General features: G+C 39.8%; 2 protein-coding genes and 1 long non-coding RNA gene across 4 annotated transcripts in view; 2 read left to right on the top strand and 1 right to left on the bottom strand.

Moving 5' to 3' along the window:
- The first annotated feature begins 264 nt into the window (after positions 1-264).
- LOC149841624 (uncharacterized) lies at positions 265-2,762 on the top strand. The gene has a single exon (XM_090001096.1). The coding sequence runs from the start codon at positions 672-674 to the stop codon at positions 1,851-1,853; it is 1,182 nt and encodes a 393-aa protein (XP_089857222.1). The 5' UTR covers positions 265-671; the 3' UTR covers positions 1,854-2,762.
- Positions 2,763-6,445: 3,683 nt separating this feature from the next.
- Positions 6,446-6,948, bottom strand: LOC149841623 (uncharacterized). Its single transcript, XR_016431000.1, has 2 exons — positions 6,865-6,948; positions 6,446-6,781 (listed from the first exon to the last, which is right to left on the bottom strand). It is a non-coding gene; the product is annotated as an uncharacterized LOC149841623 (long non-coding RNA).
- Positions 6,949-8,634: 1,686 nt separating this feature from the next.
- The window catches only part of LOC149841622 (protein trichome birefringence-like 13), a 34,243-nt gene continuing 18,937 nt past the window's right edge, over positions 8,635-23,940 (top strand). Inside the window, exons 1-3 of one of the 2 annotated variants that reach the window (XM_089998589.1) lie at positions 8,635-9,127; positions 9,224-9,347; positions 9,744-9,884. In XM_089998589.1, coding sequence (XP_089854715.1) covers positions 8,671-9,127; positions 9,224-9,347; positions 9,744-9,884 — 722 coding nt within the window. In that variant the 5' untranslated portion in view covers positions 8,635-8,670. Of the gene's footprint in view, positions 9,128-9,223; positions 9,402-9,743; positions 9,885-23,940 lie in introns of both variants that reach the window. The other variant, XM_089998588.1, reaches the window with a different exon arrangement.

The following is a 23,940-nucleotide window of genomic DNA, read 5'->3' as shown; positions in this document are numbered from 1 at the left end:
AGGAAGGGAGCATAAAAAAAGACAAGAAGGAGAACAACGAGCGTGATCAAAGGTAAGTAAGCAAAAGGAATTGCGGTAGAGAGAGAAAGAAGAGAGAGAGAGCAGGAGCTCATCATTCTTGATGGTACCCATTTTTCCCCTGCTTTTGATCTCCTTTTTTCACCTTTTCTCCGATTGATTTCTGCTTCAGTTTGCGTATGCCATATTACTTTCCTCTTTCTTTTTCCTTTTTTTTTTGTTGGTTTTCGCTTATATTATTTGAATAGTAAGAATTCCAGATTCTTCTTACTCGAAGCTACGGCTTCCACACCTCATAGGCTCATACTAGCGAAAACCCCAATTGGGGTTTTCAGATTTTTACTGTTTTTTTCTTCAACTTGGACTGTCAGTTTGCAGTTTTTGCAAATTCTTGGGTTTTGTGATTTAGTTCTATGCCGTGCTAAACCCTAGTCGTTTAACTCTACCATTGAACAGGTTCGTGGCTTTTGGTGAATAATTGAGCTCCAATTTGCATCTAACGCAAAACCCCATTTCAAATTTGAGGTTAAGAATCACAAAGAATCAGTTGGGTGTCTCTATTATGATGAAATCCAATAAACCCTAGTTCTCTTTTCTCTTCTGAGTTCGGTATTTCTGAGCGATCTTCCTTTTGGGGAATTCTGGGAGCAACAATGTCGCCCTCCCGGCCGTTTTCAAGGGTGGACGTCATTGAGCTTAAGGCTCAGTTTGTTGATAAAATCGGGCGGAAGAGGTCGGACCGCTACTTCCATCATCTGAATGGATTGCTTAGCTCACGATTGAGTAAGAAGGAGTTTGATAAACTCTGCATTGGGGTGATCGGAAGGGAGAACATTGCACTGCATAATCGGTTGATCATATCGATACTTAAGAATGCCTCTGTTGGCGATCTCCCGCCTCCACTCTCCAAGGAAGCAACCAGTGAAGGATCACAGAGCATTGGAGCTGGAGTACCATGTCAAAGGAATCATCTGTTTCATGATCCTGGTCTGCCATGGTGCTCCCGCAAAGTCAGGTCCAAGAGTATGCGCGATTGCAAGGTTAAAGATCGGCCAAGCCCCCTCGGTCCCAATGGTAAAACCAACCACTCTGTCCCCCATCAAAGCAACTCTTGTGATGAGACAACTGCCAGAGCACCTGAAAGTGGGCTAACTGCCACACTGATGAATTCATGTGATTTACATAGGCCAGTGGAGCAGAATTTGGCTGAGATGGCTTCCATTGATAGTAGAACTTTGTTTGAAGTTGTGACAGTAGAAGATGGGGAAGAAGTAGAGCAAAAAGAAACTGTTAGCAGTAGAAGCCCTCTTAGAGCTCCTTTGGGCATCCCATTTTGCCCGATGAGCATTGGTGGTGCACGAATTAATCTAGCTAGTGATGTAAGTGGGAGCTACAGGGAGAGCACAGAGCTGCCTGATGCTGAATCCTTGAGGAAAAGAATGGAATGTACAGCGAAAATCCATGGCCTTGATGAAGTTTCCATGGGCTCCGCCAATCTGTTGAACAATGGGCTGGATGTGTTTCTGAAGAGGTTGATTGAGGCTTGCATGGGGATAGCGAGAGCAAGAAGTAGGCATCAACAAATAATGCCTGTTGATAAACAACAACATCGAGTTGCATCGGTTAATCCTTTTGCTGGCGTGAATGGAGTTTGTGAGGCTGATGCATGGGTTCTTCGTACAGGAAGCTCTGAGGCATACAAGGAGACAACAACACAGAGTTGCATGGTCTCAATGCTAGATTTTCGGGTGGCAATGGAAATGAAACCTCAGCTTCTTGGAGAAGATTGGTCTATTCAGCTTGAGAAGATATGCTTACGTTCTCTCGGCGAATAATCTTTTTATTCAAGTTCAAGGGATAAGATTGTCATGTACAGATTGAGAAGAGGATGTGCTTTTAAGGAATAAGGTTCATCTTTGATACTATGCTTTCAATTGAAATATTAAATAACTCAATCTCTGAGGTCATGGTTGATATGAAACTAAGTTGCGATTTTTCTTCCAACACCAGCAATTCATACATTGTACCCACTAGTAGACAGGTTGATTAGTAATTGACGATGAACCAGTAGACCATCAATGAAAGAGGATAAAATCCAACGTGAAAACCATGGTTTTGGGCTTCTGATGGAAGGGCCGCAATGCACTTATATCTTAATGCGTGAACTTGGACAAGAGTGAAGGCTCGAGCTTCATCGTCAGGGAAATGTGTTTTAGTTGGGTGCAGCTTTAGTTTGTAAAATGTAACTTCAGTTCAACAATGTTAATTATACCAAGAGATAGTCTGCAATTCATTTTTCTTCTCCTTCATAATGGAAGGTCCATTTTTTGCTGAAAAATGCTATGAAATTATCCTTGTAGTGTGTTTTCTTGGGTGCAGCTTCATGGCGGTTTGTGGTTGTCATAAAAAAGGGTAGCCTTAACACTGGCAGTCAAGGAACTTCATAACATAGGGCATTTGCTCGATCTATGGCTAGAATTTAACTGCTAAGTGTTATGACAATAGGATGAGCACGGGAGCCTTGAAGAGAACAGAATCTGTCATACAGCGGCAACCAATCAGCTATCGTGAAAATTTTGAAGATCAGGAATTGATCTGCAGTTTCACATAAAAATTAAATAAAAGGACCTATTCAAGCCTAAGTAACTGTGTAAATTCAATTGGGGGCCTCTTACATATTTCACATCTCAGGCCACCTGAAACATTGATTGGTAGAGAAGAAATATACACCGAGGCCTGTAGAATTTCGTGTTCAACACCAGCAAATTTCGAAAAGGATGCATTACTTTGGTAAAACATGTCTTGCAACAAACGTTGGAACAAGCATAATTTTGTAGTATCATCAAGTTTTTTCTCAATGTCTCCAAAAACAACTCATCATATACCTGTTCACAATTTCCCTTGGGCACAAAGTAAGACAGCATCATATGCCTCTTGGGTGGGGGGAAGATTGGGAATCAACTACTGAGCCTAGTTTCGGAAAACCTCAAGCCTAAATTGCTAAACACATCGGAGGCCATTGTATGACAACCTGTCTATACGACAGTCAAGGATAGAACAATGACACTTTTCATTAGGGTTTTCAGACTACAAGTCAAAGCACCACTCTACTAATCAGATGGCCTTCCCTCTCGTTTACGTCAGAGCAAGTATGTTTTCTACGTGCAAGAGATCTGGTTCTGCTAATGCAGGGGAATGAAGATAGAGCCGAGCCAAGGATGTGACTCTCAACATCGAGACTGTGTTAGCTGGTACCGAAGAAGACGAGAATTGATTTGCTTTCCCGCTTAGAAAGAGAAGACATGAAAATGGGAAAAATATTCATAGTTTGCTGAATGTTTTGCAGTAGGCATTCTTGCATGTTGAATGTGTTCAAAGTTTCACCAAAAATATTGTTGCAAAGTTTGACTGAACATATAGTTTGTTAAGCAATAATTCATGAAGTTACAGCAGACAGTTTAAAACTAGAGCCTTTGTTAGTTTTCCACTTATGGTAGAACAGAAATCAGCATTTTGCCTTCATGCTCACACACTCGACTTTTCACCATCAATGAGCCAGTTTTTACTTCCAAATCATAGAAGAAATGGGTGGTTAAATCAGCAGCATATTAGCAGATGATTAATATGAAGTTACTGAACGTGAAACAGTTAAGCTAAAATGACATGCTCCCAATCATGAAACAGGAGATGGACCAGTAATAAAGTCCGACAACATATTTATGTCCCTTTCTATCTAAACCACTAATAATCACAAGTATTATAGTAAAAGAGTAATATGGGTCTGTTTTGTGGAATTATCAACCAATTACTTGGGATGGAATTCTGTAACCCATGGATCCAAATTCTGCAGAATTTTGAATAAATATATTCTTAATTTTATACCTAAGATAGCTTGTGCTCCACATTTTTTGTGAATTATAGATCTGAATTTTATATAATGCTTACAAAAAAATGCTTGTTTCCATGGAATGAAATTTCACTTGTATAAATGCATGTGTGTTTTTGAGAGAGAGAGAGAGAAGCTTCTTTAGAGAACAAAACGTTTTAACTACGTTAACTGGTCTAAAACAAGACCAGAGTTACAGGAAGCTTCTTAGGTAGGTGGGAAGCGCGCTTCTCAGAAACTCACTTCGGAAGCGTGATACTCCTCGCTTCCGAAACTTCATGGGAATCTCGATTTCCCCAAGCTTCTTCTATGCTTCCCACATGCATGGTCTATGCTTCCTATATGTTTTTCTCACGTTTTTTTTTTTCATATTTTTCATGTATTTTCTCTGATGCTTCCACTCACTTCTCATGTACTTTCTATAAATTGGTAAACATCATTGTTAGATTTTAACAAAACTTTAACTCTTTTACTGAAAATCATGAAATATAAGAATAATCAATTTTATTTTAGTTTTTATTTGCATCTTGTTTGATTCCTATTCAGTTACCATATCGCCTCATTTTTTATTCCTATTTCGCTTTCAAATTAATACTTCGCTTCTCGCTTCCTATAAATTTTAAAATGCCTCGCTTCTCGTATCGCTTCCCGCTTCTGCTTCTTAGGTTGACAACCTTGAACAAGGCATCTATTACCAAATAAAGATCACATGGAAACAAAATCACAACTTGCCAAAATACTACCTTCCCATCCCCAATGATTGCAAACCCTTCCACCTTAAAAAATGCCAAACCAAGTGCCAAAGAAAAAGAAGCCCACCCAAATGCCTAAGGATCACACAAGCAAAAGTAACAAAAATGAATTCATCTTGCCCGTTGAAAATGTCCACTTAAATCCCAGAACTACCATATCAAGACAATGAAAAACCATGCAAGTGATTTCATAAGAATAAACTAATGAACATAAAAAAAAAATCTTTATTTATCTAAACCTGCACCAGAAGTAGTCACATAATCTTTGAGGTTATAGAAACAAGGATATTTGATTGCAAGTCAATCTATAGTTACAGTCTGCATAGCAATGTTGTATGAATAAATGACACAGGTTAGTAACCAGCTACAACTTAACTGCAGCATCGTTTAGTTATAATGATTTTATTGACAACTACGAACTTGCAGTTTATTGACTACAGTATGAAGACTTAAAGAAGTTCTAGTGAAATACTCTACTAAGCATTTCTATTGGTTTCTGTTTATAAATGCAAATCCCTGTGGATACAGTAGTTAGTCCAAAGACACCCAAATACAAACGATTTCCCTGTCTACATCATCTATGAGAATCCAAAGACAAAAAACAGGTCCAAGTGTTGCATAACAAGGGCAAAAAAACCTATGTTTTTAAAAATGGCATTCAGGATTGGCAGGCAGTGTGATTCTAAAACAAATCTGGACCAGGATCAGACTGTTCCACCATTTTTCAAAAGGTAGATGCATATAAAAGAGACACAACATCACATAACTGAAATCAAAGGAGCTGCAATACCATGCTTTTGTATCCAAAACTATTCATTCTAACTGAGGCTTCAAGGCTCACCAGGCAAATCAAACTGCTTCAAAAAGCCTTGCTGACAACACAGATGATAGATGCTTTCCTGTTTATACATGAGACACAACCCATCAAGAATTTGCTCAGCAGTCTGTTCATGTGGGTAAGCTTCTCGGTATGATTTTCAATGCCAGATCTAGTACACATCAATCCACAACTTGGTGCCTAACTTTTGATATTTTCGGTACATTACTCCAACATGGCACCTAGACTAGGAGGCGAACATAAGACTGCGGATGAACTATGGTTTCAACACCTCCAATCAATATAATACATCTACTTATGCTGACACAAGTCACCAACCAAGTTTTGTTTGACCCTTTCCTTGATGCACAACACCCATTTTATTTTGGACATGCAACATTCACTACACTTGCAACAACAAAGAAGCATAACCAATTATAAACTCAGGAGAAGATCCTTACCAGAGATTCAATGTCATTATAAGACATCTTTCTTCAATTTTATATAGAACTGCAGGGAATTGCTAATTTAAGTCCTGTTAAGGAGAGGTACATAGTGGCAAATACCAAGGATTTGCATGAAATTGATGCCGATGTCAACTACAATCAGGTGGCACAGAAAGATATGATGAACTTCCTTTCACATTGCTCATATTCATGGGTGAATGTCATCCCAGTTTAATTGAATTAATTGCTGTGTGGTACAGAAAAAATTTATCCTGCTTGATAATGGAAAATTCAATGTGGTTTCTAACTGCTTATGGGTAAGATTGACAAAATATTAGATACACCGATCAAGTTGAAAAAGGCGCCAGAACATTCAGCAAACTAGACCCCAATCAACAGTCCACGGTGCCTAACCGCTTCCAAACTCCACACAAAATACTCACTCGAGCTTAAGTGTCATAAAAAATCCAATGTTCTTCAATGTTTTGTATGCTAGAAATAAGGAGGTTTGCATATTCAAGTGCTATTGAAGAGAAACACATACTGTCAATTAATAAGGATTTGCTTAAAACTGATACACGTGCCCACTACAATCAGGTGGCACAGAAAGATGTCATGAACTTACTCTGCTTCAAGATCCAAATGATACCCCATTTACTGCATTAAATTGGTGAGATGCTATAATTCCTGGAGTACCTGGGGAGAAACCAACTTTGACAAGAATTTGAACATGATAGTAACAGCTCAAATAAAATATTCAGTGGAGTTGCAGATTAGCATGCTGAATGACTTGATAATGTGTTATGGTTGAGGAACTTCATGTTTGATCATGGCCTTCGTGATAATGACATCTAAGGTGAGCCTGTTTGCATGTGGCAAATATCTTTTCAATCTCTCTTTGCAAATGAGCAAAGACCAATACCAAGCAATAATTTGAGCTCATACCAATAATTCTTCCATGCCAAGTACTCTCCAGATACATGTAACTCCAACAATTAGGTAGCGACCTTGGTATAAGCAAGAGAAGATACTGTTTACAATCATCCTTAGAGAATCATCCACCGACTCCCAGTAAATGGACCATGCTGAACACATCCACGAGATTAGATTGAGTCAAAACAACTTGCATGGTGAGATCCCAATTAGAGTGTAATTTGTAGGTACAATTGATAGTAGCATATGTATCATCATGAGATCCCAGCTAGATTGTAATTTGTAGGTACAATTGATAGTAGCATATGTAGAATCGTGAGATCCCAATGATTGTAGGTACGATTGATTGTAGCAAATATATATCCTATATAGACGTGTAAGTGTGCGTGCGTGTGCATGCACAGATGTGTGTGTGTGCACGCGCAAAGAAACATGAAAATATTTGGAAACAGAATAATCATACTATCAGAAACAGGAAAAAATTCACATTCAAACATGTGAGCTCCCTCGAAACAAACTGACTAGCATTAACTAAATCACATTCTAGTTTGAACAAGAACAGACAAAAACCTATAGGGCAGCACATACAAAATAAACCCCTTCAAACAAAACCTCTGAAATGTGAACCATGATTGTGAAGATGAGGGCACACACCTGTAGGAGGAAAGCACCAAGAATAACATGATATGCAGTTCCAACTGAAGAAACCAACAGGGTAATGAAAAAGTTATAGGATCACCTGCATGTCTTAGAGACCGATCATGTCCATGCAGGTGACTTGTTTTCGATGCCAATCACAGTTTATCACACGATGGAGCGAATGCACAAGATGAATCAATACATGACAGAGAACAGGATTGAAAGAACGTGTATAAATGAAAAGAAATTTTCATAAAAAGAGTATGATTGATACAATCGTGCCACTTTACACTTCTCCCCAAACTGGGTTTCTACATGTAAAGCAAAGTAAAAGAGAACGATTGTTATGAGAGAACATACACCCACCATTACACATTTCCGGCTGCCATAGCGTTTGTTGGCGTCCTCTGTTTCCGATGGTTTCTGGGGACGACGGGGTTTGAGGTTCTTCCTACTTGTTTGGTTGTAGAACGAGGCTTTCGCACGTCACCATGAGGGAAAAGTGACATCGGAGGACAATTCACGGGTATCATCAACTTGGTGGCTTTCATTTTGTGGTGGCTCACGTTCAAAGGCGGTTCTCTGGCTTGCCTCGTTGGGAGGGTCATGAGTCCAAGGCACTCACTTGCTTAATATTTTATGTGAGATGGCGTATTCATGCTATGTGCTGCTTTTATGGGAAAGTGAATCGCGTAGATTTTGTTTTTGTGGTCATGACAAAGTGACTGCATGAGTTTCCGTATTAATTTAATGCTTGGTAAATATAGAGCTTATCATGGAAAAGTTGGATAAGAAAGCAAAATCACATTACAAGGGTCTGATTTTGTAAAATCCCATGATCAGTGGTTTTTGAAACACTTATATGATTGACATTGTTTTTATTTTTCAGATGGCCATAATTGAAAGTGGGAAAAAGCCAAAAAAGAGAAGAAAATTTTGTACGAAATACCCAAAATAGTTATGTTCTATTTTTTTATGGCAAACAAAATGGAAAAGTAGTTCCTCGTGCATATGGATTGAAAGAATTCAGTAAAATTTGGCTTGAAAGTGGTTAAAGAATTCAAAGGCATTAGACTTTAATTCCACTAAATTCCTTGAATCCAAACACAGAATGGGAAGGGAAAAAAATGAAAAAAAACGGCCTTCTAAATTTTCCCTTCCTCCACAGGGCTAAGAAAAATGCAAGGCGGCGAGCCAACGGTAACAGTGGGTTTCAGGAGAGGAATGGAGACGAGGGTGCCCGCCAGGAAGCAGCTCCCACTCTCTCCCTTCCCACTAGTCCTCCTCGTCTCTTCCTGCCTCTTCCTCATTTTCCTCTACGCCTCCTCCTTCGCCAACACCCTCAGGAGGCCCACCACCACCACCTCCTCCTTCTCCCTCTCCAACGGCACCCAGAAAAAGAAGGACCATTCCATCCCCTCCTGCGATTACTCCGATGGACGATGGGTCTACGACCCGGAGGCCAAACCCCTCTATGACCACACCTGCAAGGAGATCTTCAAGGGATGGAATTGCATCTTCAACAATAAATCTAATGCCCTCGAACTGCTCAAGTGGCGATGGCAGCCCCGCGGTTGCGACCTTCCCCGCTTCGATCCCGTTCGGTTCCTTTACCGGTTCCGCGGCACCAACATCGGTCGGCGACTTCCGATTCCCAGCGTTTTCTCGCCCAATTAACGGTGGATTTCCGGCATTTCGCTCATTTGGGGTTGTTGTTGCTTGGGTGTTGCAGGGTTTGTTGGCGATTCGTTGAACAGGAACATGTTCGTTTCTCTCGTTTGCTCGCTCAGACGAGCTTCGGGTGAGGTGCGGAAGTGGCGTCCTGCAGGGGCGGATCGTGGGTACACGTTTTTGAGGTATAACCTTACGGTTGCGTACCACCGGACGAATCTTTTAGCGCGTTATGCTCGGTGAGGAGTTCTTTCCGTTTAATTCTCCTTCTTTGAAGAGATTATTCTGCATTTGGATTCGGTGTTGGTTTGGATTGTGGGGACTAGTTAAACATGGTGAATTGCATTCTTGATTTCTTTATTTAGCAATCTGCAAGATGATATGTTCCTCTATACATAATACTTCTTGATTAGTCTTGTGGGGCGTTTCTTTATGTGGTTCTATTTCCACTGTATGCTTATCTTTTACAGTTGCCTAGCATTAAAGTGAAGGATAAGAATTTGCCCTTTCTTGTGCTGCATGCGCTGGATCATTGTCAAACTTTAAATATTGTAATATTAGAGATTTTTTATTTATTGCAGATGGACTGCAAGTGCAAATGGTGGTGCATTGGAGTCACTTGGTTACAAGAATGGCTTTAGGGTAGATGTTGACTTCCCTGATGGCTCCTGGTCTTTGGCTCCAACCTTCCACGATATTCTTATCTTGAACACAGGCCACTGGTAATCTTCTTTGACGTTTCCATGTTTAATTACGGTGCATTGGATACTCTTCTGGCATTATGTACCGAGGTGCATCAATGCATATATTAGGAGAATTAACTCATGCTCTTCCCAAAAAAGGGTATTAACTCATGTAGCATTAAGAGCAGCAATTAGGAAAGAGTTCCCAATTACTTATAAGATCTTTAACTTGATTGAGGCCTTGCCAGACAACCACATGGGTTTAGAGTTTAGACAATGTATAACTTTTGAGTGGGGCCATTATTTTTGTGCAATTTGTTTAGAACGAGTACCAAGTTTTAAGTATTGTTTCCCTTTTTGGGTTGCTAATCTAATTAATCTAGTTTTATATATTTCCTTTTCTTGTCTTTTGAACGACCCGGCAGGACATTTTATGATCATAGGTTGGCATTTTCTTAATTCTGGTGTCTTAATGACTTTGGAAAGGTTTTTTAGATTATATATCTTATTTTGTTTAATTTGATCCAGTCACTGTTTCCCACCCAAATATCTTCATTATTTGACTACAAGAATTTCTTCATTATTAGATAAATTTTGTTGCTATGTCACATAGGTTCGTGTATGGGTATGGGTGCGGGTAGGTAGCACGCACATGACACAAGAATTTCTGAAAGTATAGGTATGGGGTTATGGATGGACATAGATACATACATGCATCCATATATATTGTTGCATGTATTTGTGTATGTATGTATGTAACACATATGCATGTATAAAACACCATATAAGAATGGATGAAAACAACCCTTTATGCACCTTAGCCCTTGAAAATCATCGCACATGGGGTTTGCATTGAGCCAGATCCACCACTGGTCTGACCCATACCCATGCAGTAGCAATATTGACACGGTACAGCATTCTTTCAGAAATACCCATCTTACATGGTTTCTTTGCTAATTCAGTTAATAATATTGGAGTTCATAACATCTTACCAACGCTCTTATATACGGCAAGTAGAACTTCTATAACCTGAATGGGTCCATCCTACACCAACTACACTGATTGCACTTTGTTGAATAACTTTAGCACATGTCCCTTGTATCTATAATGAAATGGTGGTCTTCCACGAACGCCCTTGGAATGATCGAACGAAGTGTCTAAAAAACACTTTAAGCAAAGCCCTTAAAAAGGGTAAAATAGGAACAACACACATAAATAAATAATTTTATTTATGTAAAAAGGATGCTTGAAAAGCATTACAAGAAGTGAAGTTTACAAGGGGGCTGCACCCTTATTTATACAAGAGCTAAAAGAGCTCTCCCTTCTAGCTGTTGGACTAGTCCAACTGCTAGAAATCTAGCTGCTGGACTAGTCGAACGGCTATCTAGTTGTTGGACTTGTTTCAACCGCTAGTATTTGGTTAAGTTCCAAGTGGAACTTAACCAAACTAGATATTATCTAGTTCGATACGAACTAGATTATATTTATTGTACAATAAATTAAAAGAAAATAAAAAATAAAAATAATAGATATATAATAATAATAATATATATTATTATTATTATATATATCTATATTACATTTTAACACTCCCCCTCAAACTTACGGTACAATGAGCGAAAGTTTGTCTAAGAGGAAGTGAAATCTGGGAGCCGCAAAAGGTTTGGTGAAGAAATCTGCTAGTTGGTACTCAGATGTAACATATGACAGATCAATGGTGCCGTGTAGGTACTCCTCTCGAACATAGTGACAATCCATCTTTATGTGTTTTGTGCGTTCATGAAAGGTCCTGTTGCTTGCGATGTAGATTTCACTCTTATTGTCACAGCACATGCACGAGGCCTGTGTTGCTTCAGCTCCCATGTCAGCTAACAGTCTTTGGAGCCAAACAACTTCCATTGTGGTGGTTGCCATAGCTCTATATTCGGCTTCAGTTGAGGAAAGAGAGACCTTCTGCTGCTTCTTGCACCTCCACGATATGAGAGATTCACTTAAGAACACACAAAAACCAGTGGTTGAGTGTCTATCATTAGGATCACCTCCCCAGTCAACATCAGTATAAACAATTAAATCTAAAGAAGATGATGCAGACAAAAAAAGTCTTTGTGAAAGAGAACTCTTTAAATATCTAATAATGCGTAAGACTGCTCCCATGTGAGCAAAGGTGAGAGCATATTGAAATTGATTAGCTGTGTGGATAGCATGTGCAATGTCTGACCGAGTGATAGAAAGGTAGGAAAGAGTTTCAACAAGTTGTCTAAATGGAGTAGGACCTTTAAGTCGTTTTCCATCATCAATTTTTATCTTAACATTAACTATTTCTGGAGTATCTATTTTCTTTTCATCTGAGTTGCCAGACCTGCAAACAATGTCAAAAGCAAATTTAGTTTGAGAAATCAAATACCCTCTAGGAGAATAAGCAACTTTTATGCCTAGGAAGTATCGTAATAGTTCTAGGTCAGACATCTCAAAATGAGTTTTAAGAAGAGTTTTGATATTAGCAACTCCCTGTTTGTCACCTTCAGTGATGATCATATCATCCACATAAAGAAGAAGGATAATGATACCTGCATCAGATTGCTTAATAAACAAGACAGTGTCAGTCAAACCAGAACGAAAACCAATATTAGTCATACTATGACTAAACCTGTCATACCATGCTTTTGGTGCCTGTTTAAGACCATAAAGCGCTTTCTCAAGACAAAGAATTTTACCCTTAGGAAGACTAATACCAGGAGGAGCTTCCATGTATACTTCTTCAATAAGGCTCCCATTTAAGAATGCATTTTTAACGTCCATTTGAAATATAGGCCATTTCTTAATAGAGGCTAAGGCAATTAAAGTTCGAACTGTGGTCATTCGAGCCACAGGAGCAAAGGTTTTCTCGTAATCAATGCCATACTCTTGAGCGTAGCCTTTGGCTACAAGACGTGCCTTGTATCTTTCTAGGGTCCCATCACTTTTGGTTTTGACTTTATAGACCCATCGACAACCTATAGGTTTCTTTCCAAGAGATAGGTCTTGGATGAACCAAGTATTGGCTTTTTCTAAAGCATCTAGCTCTAATTTCACAGCTTCAATCCATTCTGCATGATTTTTGGCTTCAAAATATGAGGAAGGTTCAACATAGGATTGAATTAAAGCAAGAGCTGCCCTATATGAGGGCGAAAAAGATTCATAGGACACAAACTTTCCGGGGGGTCTAGAGATTCTAGAAGTCCTACGAGGAGAAACTTCAGAAAATCTTTCTAACGCGCATGGAGGGCGTTGCTCTCCAATTCTTCGTCTTAAATACTGAAGACTAACATCCCTACTAGTTTGATCTTCAGTATCAAGATCAAAGCTAGTAGGGCTTTGGTCATTGTCAAAACTATATTCAAAATCTTCTTCATCGGATTTGGAAGTTAAGTCAATTAAAAAGGAATATTCAGTAATATCCTTGTGTTTTTTCACTTTAAAAAAAATTCTCCTTTTCAAGAAAGGTCACATTCCTTGACACATATAATTTATTATTTTGAACATCGTAACATCTGTACCCTTTTTGGTTTTCGGCATATCCTAAAAAGGCACATGAGATTGCACGAGGGGAGAATTTATGGTTTTTGTTTGTAAATACAAAATATTTGCAACCAAATACTCTTAGTCTGGAGCTAAGGTATAAAGTTTTTCAACCGGAGATATGTTTTCTAAAGAAGAAGATGGCATTCGGTTTATGAGATAAGTAGCAGTTAAATGTGCTTCTGCCCAAAACCCTTTCGGCACTTGGCTTGCTATTAGCAAAGTCCGAGTGGTCTCCATAATGTGACGATGTTTGCGTTCTGCAAGACCATTTTGCTGCAGGGTGTTAGGGCAAGATCATTGATGAATAATGCCATATGAAATAAGATAGTTTTTAAACTCTCTAGACATAAATTCTCTCCCTGAATTAGTGCGAAAAATAGAGACATTACTTTGACATTTGTTTGTGACTATTTTATGAAATATTTGAAAGTGAGTAAAAACTTCGGATTTGTGTTTAAGAAAATAAATCCACGTATGTCTAGTAAAATCATCTATAAAGATGACATAATATGCAAAACCACCTTTAGAAATTACTGGTGCGGGTCTCCAAACATCCGAATGTATTAACTCAAGTGGTTTTGAAGAGACAAAAGTTCTACTAGAAAAATGTAATCTTTTTATTTTTCCAAGAATGCAGTCTTTACAAGCAAAATTTTCAGATTTACAGAACTTTCCCAAATTTGGAAAATATTGGATTTTAGACATATGAGGATGGCCAAGTCTTTTGTGCCATAAGTCTGTTTCCAATTTTTGAACATTTAAGCAAAAAACATTCTTGGGTAGCTCAAAAAAATCCATGTAATATAGTCCTCCTTCTCTATGGCCTTCCCCAATCAGCTTCTCTGACTGGCGATCCTGTATCCAACAACTACCAGAAAAGAATGATATATTACATCCATAATCATAAATTTGAGAAACAGATAAAAGATTCAAATTAAGTTTTGGGATATATCTAACTTCTGGAACACAAAAAGTTTTGTGTTTTTCAAAACACCCAATTCTCTTTATTTCAAGAGATGTTCCATTTGCTGTAAAGACTTTTGAAATACTTGAGTTATTTTTAAGACATTCAGATAAGCATTTATAATGTGAGGTCATATGAAATGAGGCACCAGAATCTAAAAGCCAAGGAAAGTTACCTGGACCGAAAACAGATGCAACTGCCGCTCCAGTTAAGACTTCAACGAAAGAAGAGACCCTTTGAAGAAGAGGCTGAAGGATCTCCATAAGTTGAGCCATAGAAACAGGTGCATCATGATCTTTTTATTCTTCAACTGATGCAACCTTCTTTTCATCTCTTTTCTTTAATTTTGGACATTGAGGTCTATAATGCCCCGGTTCATAACAGTGATGACAAATCACCTTTCTTTTATCAAACTCGCTATTTTGCCTCCCAAAATGAGGTGGCCTGTAAGTGCAAGTGTGATTCCCAGGCCTAGATGAGCTCCCACATCTTGTATCCTTTCCTTTTTCATTCTTTTATTGTTCTTCTCTTCTATCCCTATTCTTTCTCTCCCCTTGTAATCGATGGATGACAATGATAAAGTCACCATCATTCTCATGAAGTTAAGTGACACAAAATATGTAACATGGGCTTCTATCATGAAGCACCATATATGGGGAAAAGGTTTATGGGGGATTGTGGATGGTTCCGATTCGGAACCTAAACTATCTCTTACCAAAAAAGAGGGAGATAAAGAGGTTCCTCTATCGGAAGAAGAAAAAATCAATGCCCTAGCCTCTTATGAGAAAAAATGGAAAGAGTGAAGAATGACTCATGCAAAAATAATGTCATGGCTTATCAATAGCATTGACATTAAAAAATGTTCAAGCCTTGCCAAATTTATTCATGCCGATAAGGCATGGGAATACCTTAAAAATATGTATTCCCTTAAAGATATTGCACATGTGTGCAACCTCCAAGAAAAGATTTGAATAATGACTCAAGGTGATAAAACGATTCGTGAATATTACAATGGGTTGTCGGAACTTTGGGAGGAACTTTCTCTCTTAGAACCAAAGTGGCATTGTGCCGAAGACATTGAGCTTCGCCAAAAGCAACTTGATGCTGAACACTTTTACCAATTTATAACTGGGTTAAGGCGGGAATTTGAAACCACCAAATCGGCCCTCCTTCATCGGAGAAAGATTCCCTCCATTTTTGAAACTATTGAAGAACTAACAATGAAAGAAAATCATCTCCGAAAAGGTTCCTCTAAAATTGATGATGGAAGTGATAAAACACTTTCCTTCAAGCGGCGAAACACTTTTGCAAAGGGCACGGAAACCGATGCAGCTTTTCTCAAAGATTTAATATTCCCCTAGCTTTGATACCATGTAATGAAATGGTGGTCTTCCACGAACGCCCTTGGAATGATCGAACGAAGTGTCTAAAAGACACTTTAAGCAAAACCCTTAAAAAGGGTAAAATAGGAACAACACACACATAAATAAATAATTTTATTTATGTCAAAAGGATGCTTGAAAAGCATTACAAGAAGTGAAGTTTACAAGGGGGCTACACCCCTATTTATACAAGAGCTAATGGGAGAGCTCATAAAGAGCTCTCCCTTCTAGCTGTTGGACTAGTTCTGTATTTGGTTAAGTTCCAAGTGGAACTTAACCAAACTAGATATTGTCTAGTTCGATACGATTCATACGAACTAGATAATATTTATTGTACAATAAATTAAAAGAAAATAAAAAATAAAAATAATAGATATATATATATATATATATAATAATAATATATTATTATTATATATATATCTATATTACATTTTAACAGTATCAGGGAACTTCTTGCTCTAAGTTCTTTCCAGGAAGTTGTTGGAGATTTCTAACTCAAGAGCTAGGCAGTGAAAAATTTCCTGATGAGAGAATTTTGTACTTCAAGTTCCTTCATGGGAAGATTTTAAGCTCAAGAATTCAGTAGTGGAAGAGTTTGAACGTTTTATTCAAATACAAAGGATACAACTATCTCTGAAAAACTGATGGAGGCATATCCATGATATCTTATGGATACTTTTGATTGACGTAAGTTCTTTTTTCAGCAACTAGAAAAACTTGACTTTTAACACTATGATGCTTGATGCATAATTTGATTGATATGAAGATGAAAATAGTCCAGTAGGATAACAGAATTTGATGTATAATGTATTTCAATCATCTCAGTAGATGTCTTGTGGTTTACTTTATCTGACCTAATGAACATGTCAGATCTAATTGAGTGAGTCCAGGTCCGGTCGTATTAAGGTTGGACTGGATTGATGCACAAGTCAAGATCTGCAGCCCTATTGAAGATGTACATGTGTTAGATTATGTTGTATATGTAATGAAACAAGGAATGAACCCACACACCTCACAAGAGGCACAAACACAAGCCACAATAAGGCACAAGCTATGCCACATGGGTGCGGGTGCGGGGATTCGGCACTTCCAAAAAACCCGGGTGCGGGGGTGCGGCAGGGGCAAAAATGTAAAAAAAAAAATATATATATATATATATATATATATATAAAAGAGAAATATATAAATATATATAACAATTACATATTTTAACACCCCCCTCAAACTCACAACATCACAACCGAGAGTTTGCTAAGTAGAAAGTGAAATTTGAGAGAGGGAAGAGCCTTGGTGAAGAAGTCTGACAATTGATATTCATATGTTACATACGACAATGTATGGTCTTCTTCAAAAACTCTTTTCGAACATAGTGGTAGTTTATTTCTATGTGTTTGGTTATCTCATGAAAGGTATGATTGCCTTTAATGTACTTTTGTTATCACAACATAATCTTGAGGGTCCTGTTATGTAAACTCCCAAGTCTTTTAGCAATTGCCTCAACCACACTAGTTTACAAGTAATAGTTGCCATTAGCCCGGTATTCTGCTTCTGTAGAGGATAAGAGCACCTTTTGTTGTTTCTTGCATTTTCACAATATTAAGGAGTTACCTACAAAGACACAAAAACATATGGTTGAGCGACGATCATTTACATCTCCTCCCCAATCAGAATCTATAAAAACAATTACTTCTAATAGGGAAGAAGATAAAAATAATCCATGATTAATAGTATTTTTAATATATCGAATAATCCTCATTACAACACTCATATATATTGTAGTGGGAGAATGCTGAAATTGACTAACATAATGAATGGCATGTGCAATATCAGGTCTAGTAATATAAAGATAGGTTAATGCTTCATTCATCTGTTTATATGGAGTTGGATCCTTCAAAGGTTCTCCATCATCTTTCTTCATTTTTGCATTTATGACCTCTGGAGTATCAACTCTTTTTCATCAAAGATTCCTAATCGAACAATTATCTCTTTACATACTTAGTCTGTGACAATAGATAACCATGAAGTTAGTAGACTACTTATATACAGAGAAAATAACAAAGAAAGCCAAGATCTGTCATATCAAAATTAGTTTTAAGAATATATTTAATATGACAAACTCCATGTCTGTCACCACTTGTGATGATCATGTCATTAACATAAAGAAGTAAAATCACTATACCTACATCAAAAGACTTAATAAACAAGACTGTTTCTGTATAACATAATTTAATTCTCAATTGAACCATCACACTGCTAAAACAATCATACCAGGCCTTAGGAGCTTGTTTCAAGCCATATAAGGCCTTGCACAATCTAATCCTAGAGGAGGTTACATATAAACTTCTTCATTAAGGTGTTCATTAAGAAAAATATTTTTAGATCCATTTGGTAAATAAGCAATTTTCTATGATACTATGGCTGCAAGTATTATAACAATAGTCATCCTAGCCACCGGGGTAAAGGTTTTTTCATAGTCTATCCCATATGCTTGACTGTATCCTTTGGCTACTAACCTAACTTTGTATCTTTTTAATTATCCATCACATTTGGTTTTAACTTTGTAAACCCATGTAAATCCTATGAGTTTCTTTCTTAAGGGTAATGTTTGAACTCAAGTTTTAGCCTTTTCTAGGTCTTCTAATTCATTCTTCATAAATTCATTCACGATGATTCTTAGCTTTATTAAAAGAAGATGGTTCTTCGTACGAGTGAATGGTCATGAGGCATGCTCTATATTTAGGTTCAAAAGATCCATAGATGCAAACAAAATCCTTTTCATTACAAATTTCAAGGAACGAAAACAAATGCAATTTAGACATACTTAGATGTCCTAATTTTTTATATCTTTCTTTTCAACAAGGTTACAAAATGCTTGATTTGGTAAATATAGATTGTCCATGAAGTAGAGATCCCCTCTTCTATAACCTCACCCAATTGGCTTCCCGAAATGAAAACCTTGCACCAAGCAACCACTAGATGAAAATGAGATCTTACATCCATGGTCGGTAATTTGAGAAACCGATAAAAAATATAAATTTTATTTGAATGCTATTGTAACATTTGAAACATAAATTTTTTGAGTATTTTTAGAAAAATCTTATAAAATACTAAAACTTTTGATTTTTAAAGAGATTCCATTGACGGTAGATACATAGGAATCATTAGAGTTATCATAACATTCAGATAATAATGCATTAGAATCAAGGATCCAAGAAGACTTATCGGGATCACCACATGTGGACACCAAGGCCTTGGAGAGTGAAAATGCTTGATTTTTGAAGAGTGGTTGAAGAGCCTTCATTAATTGAGAAAGAGACATTGATCCTCAATGTTTTTTTAGCCTTCATCAATGCCACTTTTTTCGAACAAGAGACCCACATAAGCCACTTTACTTTCTTCTCTTTTCTCTTTTATTCTCTTTGGGTAAAAAGGTTTGATGTAACCCAGTTCGTTGCAAAAATGACAAATTATCTCTTTTTTGGTCTCATAATCATTGGAGGATCTTCCAAAATGAGGAGGTTGGTAGATTCGTATATGGTTTCTGGGCCTAGACATGGCTAACATAGAATCTTCATCTTTGCAAGTATGTTTTTTTAGCCTATTTTCCTCCATAGTTAATTCTTCAAGTGTCTCAACAATATAAGGAATACCACCTCTATAGAAGAGATGAGAAGACTTAGTGATGCAACTCACGTTGAAGGAGGAGAGAAAATAATGGCCCACCGTGAATCGGTGGGACTGATTTTTTTATTAACTCAGAAATGTTTCAATAAACAATAAAAGAAATGCAATAAACAGGGAAGAATGCAATGGAAAACAGGAAATCAGTAAAGAAGGGAAAACTGCAGCAAAAGAAAAGTCGACTGGGCTTCTTTTAATCTTCAATGCTCTTCACGCAACCCTAGACAGCCTTTTAAAGACTGTTTACTGGACCGGGTCGTGGATCCAGGTTTGGATCCGACCCACGATCCGGTTCAGTCTCCCTTTGCAGCTGGTTCTGGGGCGTGCGAGATCCACCACGCCTGACGTAGGTGCGCAGGGGTACCTCCCTGCGTCGTGGCTCCGTCCCTGCAGGTGAGTTATCTCCACGGGGTCTTGCATCTGCCCTGTGTGGTGGATCGAGTGGCACGCTGGGCCCAATCGGGTCCTGCCCTGCATCATTCGCCCCTGGTTGGGAAGAAGTCGGCTCTGTCGACTTGTTGTCGCCACAGTAAGCATATAGATCAGCCACGTTAAAAATAGGGGAAATATGCCAATCATCGGGCAGCTCAAGGAGGTAAGCATTTGAACCTAACCGCTGGAGGATCCTAAAGGGGCCATACTTCTTAGGACTTAATTTGCTATAGGTACCGACAGGAAAACGCTCTGGACGCAGGTACACCCAGACAAGTTGATCAACCTCGAAATGGACATCACGACGACCCTGATCTATGAAAGCTTTGTAGGTCTCGTAGCTTTCAACAAGTTTGGCCCGGACTTGTCTGTGAATGTCACGCATATATTCAACGACATCAAAGGCATCCGGAGCTGGAGCTGAGAGATCTGACACAGGGGCGAGGTCAACGACATGGGTGGGAGAACGACCATACACTACTTGGAACGGGGATTTACCAGTGGACCGGTTAATGGAGTTGTTATAGGCGAACTCGGCTTGAGGCAGAACGAGATCCCAAGTTTTGACATTTTCACCCACTAAGCTCCGTAATAAATTTCCTAAGGTGCGGTTCACGACTTCGGTTTGGCCATCAGTCTGGGGGTGATACGCGCTACTGAACTGGAGCTTAGTTTTCAACAGGGCCCATAGCGACTTCAAAAAATGGCTCATAAAACGCGTATCGCGATCGGAAGTGATTGTGTGAGGTAGACCGTGGAAACGGGCAACATCTTTGAAATAATATGAAGCGACTAAAGAGGCATCGGTGGTGCGCTTGCACGGGATAAAGATAGCCATTTTGGAGAACCGGTCAACAACGACTAAAATTGAATCAAAACGACGTGGTGTACGGGGAAGGCCCACAATAAAATCCATGGACACATGCTCCCACGGTCGCTCAGGAATGGGTAACGGGGTGTACAGACCACTATTCTGACGATGACCCTTGGACACTTGACACACATGACAGCCTTGGATAAACTTGGCAACATCTTTGCGCATTTTGGGCCAAAAGTATCGTTCATCTAAGAGAGCGAACGTCTTATCATGCCCGAAATGCCCTGCTAACCCACCTTCATGTAATTCAGAAATCAACTGAAGCCTGAGAGAGAAATTGGGTACACATAATTGATTGCCACGGAAGAGATAACCATTATGAATACAAAAACGGGGATCAAGGTTACGAGCGGAAGAGGTGCATCCTTCCCAGACTTTGTGAAAATCAGGGTCCGTAGAGTATAACTCTTTGCATTGTTCAAAACCTATGACCTGCACCGACATAGTCATCAACAGGCTGTTCTTCCTACTAAGAGCGTCAGCCACCTTGTTCAGGGTACCCGATTGATGCCGAAGCGAAAAGGTGTACTCTTGCAAGAAGCTGACCCACTTGGCATGACGGACACTCAACTTTTTCTGACTATTCAGGTACTTCAATGCCTCATGATCCGTGTACAAGACAAATTCCTTGTAAATGAGATAATGCCTCCAATAACGAAGGGCTTGTACAACGGCATAAAACTCAACATCGTAAGTGGAGTATTGGCACCTGGCCTGGGTTAGCTTCTCGCTAAAGAAGGCGACAGGCCTACGATTCTGACTCAAGACGGCGCCAATCCCCACTTTAGAGGCATCACATTCAACCTCAAAGACTGCACTAAAATCGGGGAGGGCTAAGACAGGGGCACTGGTCATTTTGTCCTTGATGATCGTAAAGGCTTTGCTCGTCGCTGGCGTCCAATGAAAGCTAGTACCTTTTAGGCACTCTGTGATGGGGGCCATAAGGGTACTAAAATTTCTCACGAAACGTCGGTAAAAGGTGGCTAACCCGTGGAAACTACGGATCTCTCCTATAGTCTTTGGGGTAGGCCAATCGACAATCGCTCGGACTTTAGCGGGGTCGGCCTTGACGCCATCACAAGACACAATAAACCAGAGTTACCGGAAGCGCCTAGCTAAAAGGGGAAGCGCGCTTCCCCGAAGCGCGCTTCGGAAGCGCGGAACGTCGCGCTTCCGAAGCGTGGGGGGAAGCGTCCCCTTTTTTGGGAAGCGCGTCCCCCTTTTTTGGGAAGCGCGCTTCCCTTTAATGGGGGACGCGTTTCCCTTTAATGGTGGACGCGCTTCCCTTTAATGGGAAGCGCGCTTCCCCCTCGCTTCCCCCACGCTTCCCCCTCGCTTCCCCCACGCTTCCCCTGTTTTTTTCAATTTTTTTGTATTTTTTATTTTTTATTTTTATTTTTTTCGCTTCCCCCTCGCTTCCGAGACGCTTCCTATGTCGCTTCCGAGACGCTTCCTAGGTCGCTTCCGAGACACTTCCCGAATCGCTCCTAAGTGGTCCCCCGCTTCCCCGCTTCCTAAAATTTTGAAAGTGCCTCGCTTCCCGCTCCCGCTTCCCGTATCGCTTCCCGCTCCCGCTTCCTCAACTGGCAACCATGCAATAAACCCTAAGAACACGACACTGGATGTCATAAACTCACACTTCTTGGCATTGGCATACAATTTTTCCTTTCTCAAAATATCTAAGACTTGACGCAGGTGACTCAAATGATCAGACAATGAAGAACTATAGACCAAGATGTCGTCAAAGTAGACAACAACGAACTTCCCAAGACACGGACGCAAAACTTGGGTCATCATGTTCATGAAGGTACTGGGGGCATTAGACAACCCAAACGGCATAACTAACCACTCGTACAATCCATCACGTGTCTTAAATGTTGTTTTCCACTCGTCTCCCTCGCGTATCCGAATCTGATGATATCCGCTTTTTAAATCAATTTTAGAGAAAATGGAGGCACCGGATAACATATCAAACATATCATCTAGACGAGGAATGGGAAAACGGTACTTGACGGTAATGCGATTGATCGCACGACTATCGACACACATGCGCATGGACCCATCTTTCTTGGGAGTGAGTAAGGCAGGCACGGCACAAGGACTAACACTCTCACGAATGAAACCCTTTTTCAGTAATTCCTGAACCTGTCTTAACAACTCCGCGTGTTCGGAGGGGTTCATGCGATAAGCTGGAAGGTTGGGTAGACTCGACCCGGGTACAAAATCAATGGCATGCTGAACCACCCTTGTCGAAGGTAATCCATCAGGAAGGTCATCCGGCATAACGTCGCGGAATTCCTCGAGAAGAGGGGCAACATCCGCGGGAATGGACACAGGTGAACTCGTTACTGGCTTAGCCACTAGGGCATAACAATAGCCATCTTCCTGGCAGTGGTCCAGGAAAAGCCGGTACGAGAGGCCTGCGAGTCGGGGGACTCGCTCGGGTTTGTCAACTGTGGGGAAACCCGTCTCCCGGATTGGTAGAAGGACGATCTTATGGCCATTAAAGATAAAAGAGTAAGTGTTCTTGCGGCCATCGTGAGTGGTCTGGCGATCAAACTGCCAGGGACGTCCCAAAAGAATGTGACACGCATGCATAGGGGCCACATCACACCACACCTCATCGTGGTAGTGTTCCCCCATGGAAAACCGGACTAGGCAACGCTGAGTGATGGGAACCTCATTTCCTTTCTTGAACCAGGCCATCTTATAGGGTTGGGATAACGTTTCGGTGTTGAGTTTCAAGGTAGACACCACACTCTCAGATACCATGTTCTCACATGCTCCGGTGTCAATGATGACATCACACGCGTGACCTTCACAGTTGCATCGAGTCCGAAAAATGTTGTTCCTTAGCCATTTCGATGGGGTCAATTCTCGGGGTGTGGTCAACACATGACGGATGGACAACAAACTTTCGACGTTGCCGTCGAACTCTATAACTCCCCGCTCATCCTCAACCTCAACTAATGAATTGTCCTCACTATCACTCTCACTTGCGGACTCGACAATCCCTTCAACTAGATGAGTGTTCTTGCTCACGGTCGGACACTTGGACGCGACATGTCCTAACTCTTGACACCTAAAGCAACGAAGGGTTGACTCAGTAGGTTTGGTTTTGGACCGGGTGTGGAAAGCTGGACCTGACTGGTCAGATTTGCTAAGGTCGGTCCTAGGTTTTGAGTCACTAGGGGA

The sequence above is a fragment of the Nuphar pumila genome, chromosome 3, assembly GCF_984573655.1.
Source record: "Nuphar pumila chromosome 3, dmNupPumi1.hap1.1, whole genome shotgun sequence".
Classification (NCBI taxonomy): Eukaryota; Viridiplantae; Streptophyta; class Magnoliopsida; order Nymphaeales; family Nymphaeaceae; genus Nuphar; species Nuphar pumila.
The sequence above is the reverse complement of the archived record's forward strand: the minus strand, read 5'-3'. Positions and strand labels throughout refer to the sequence as shown.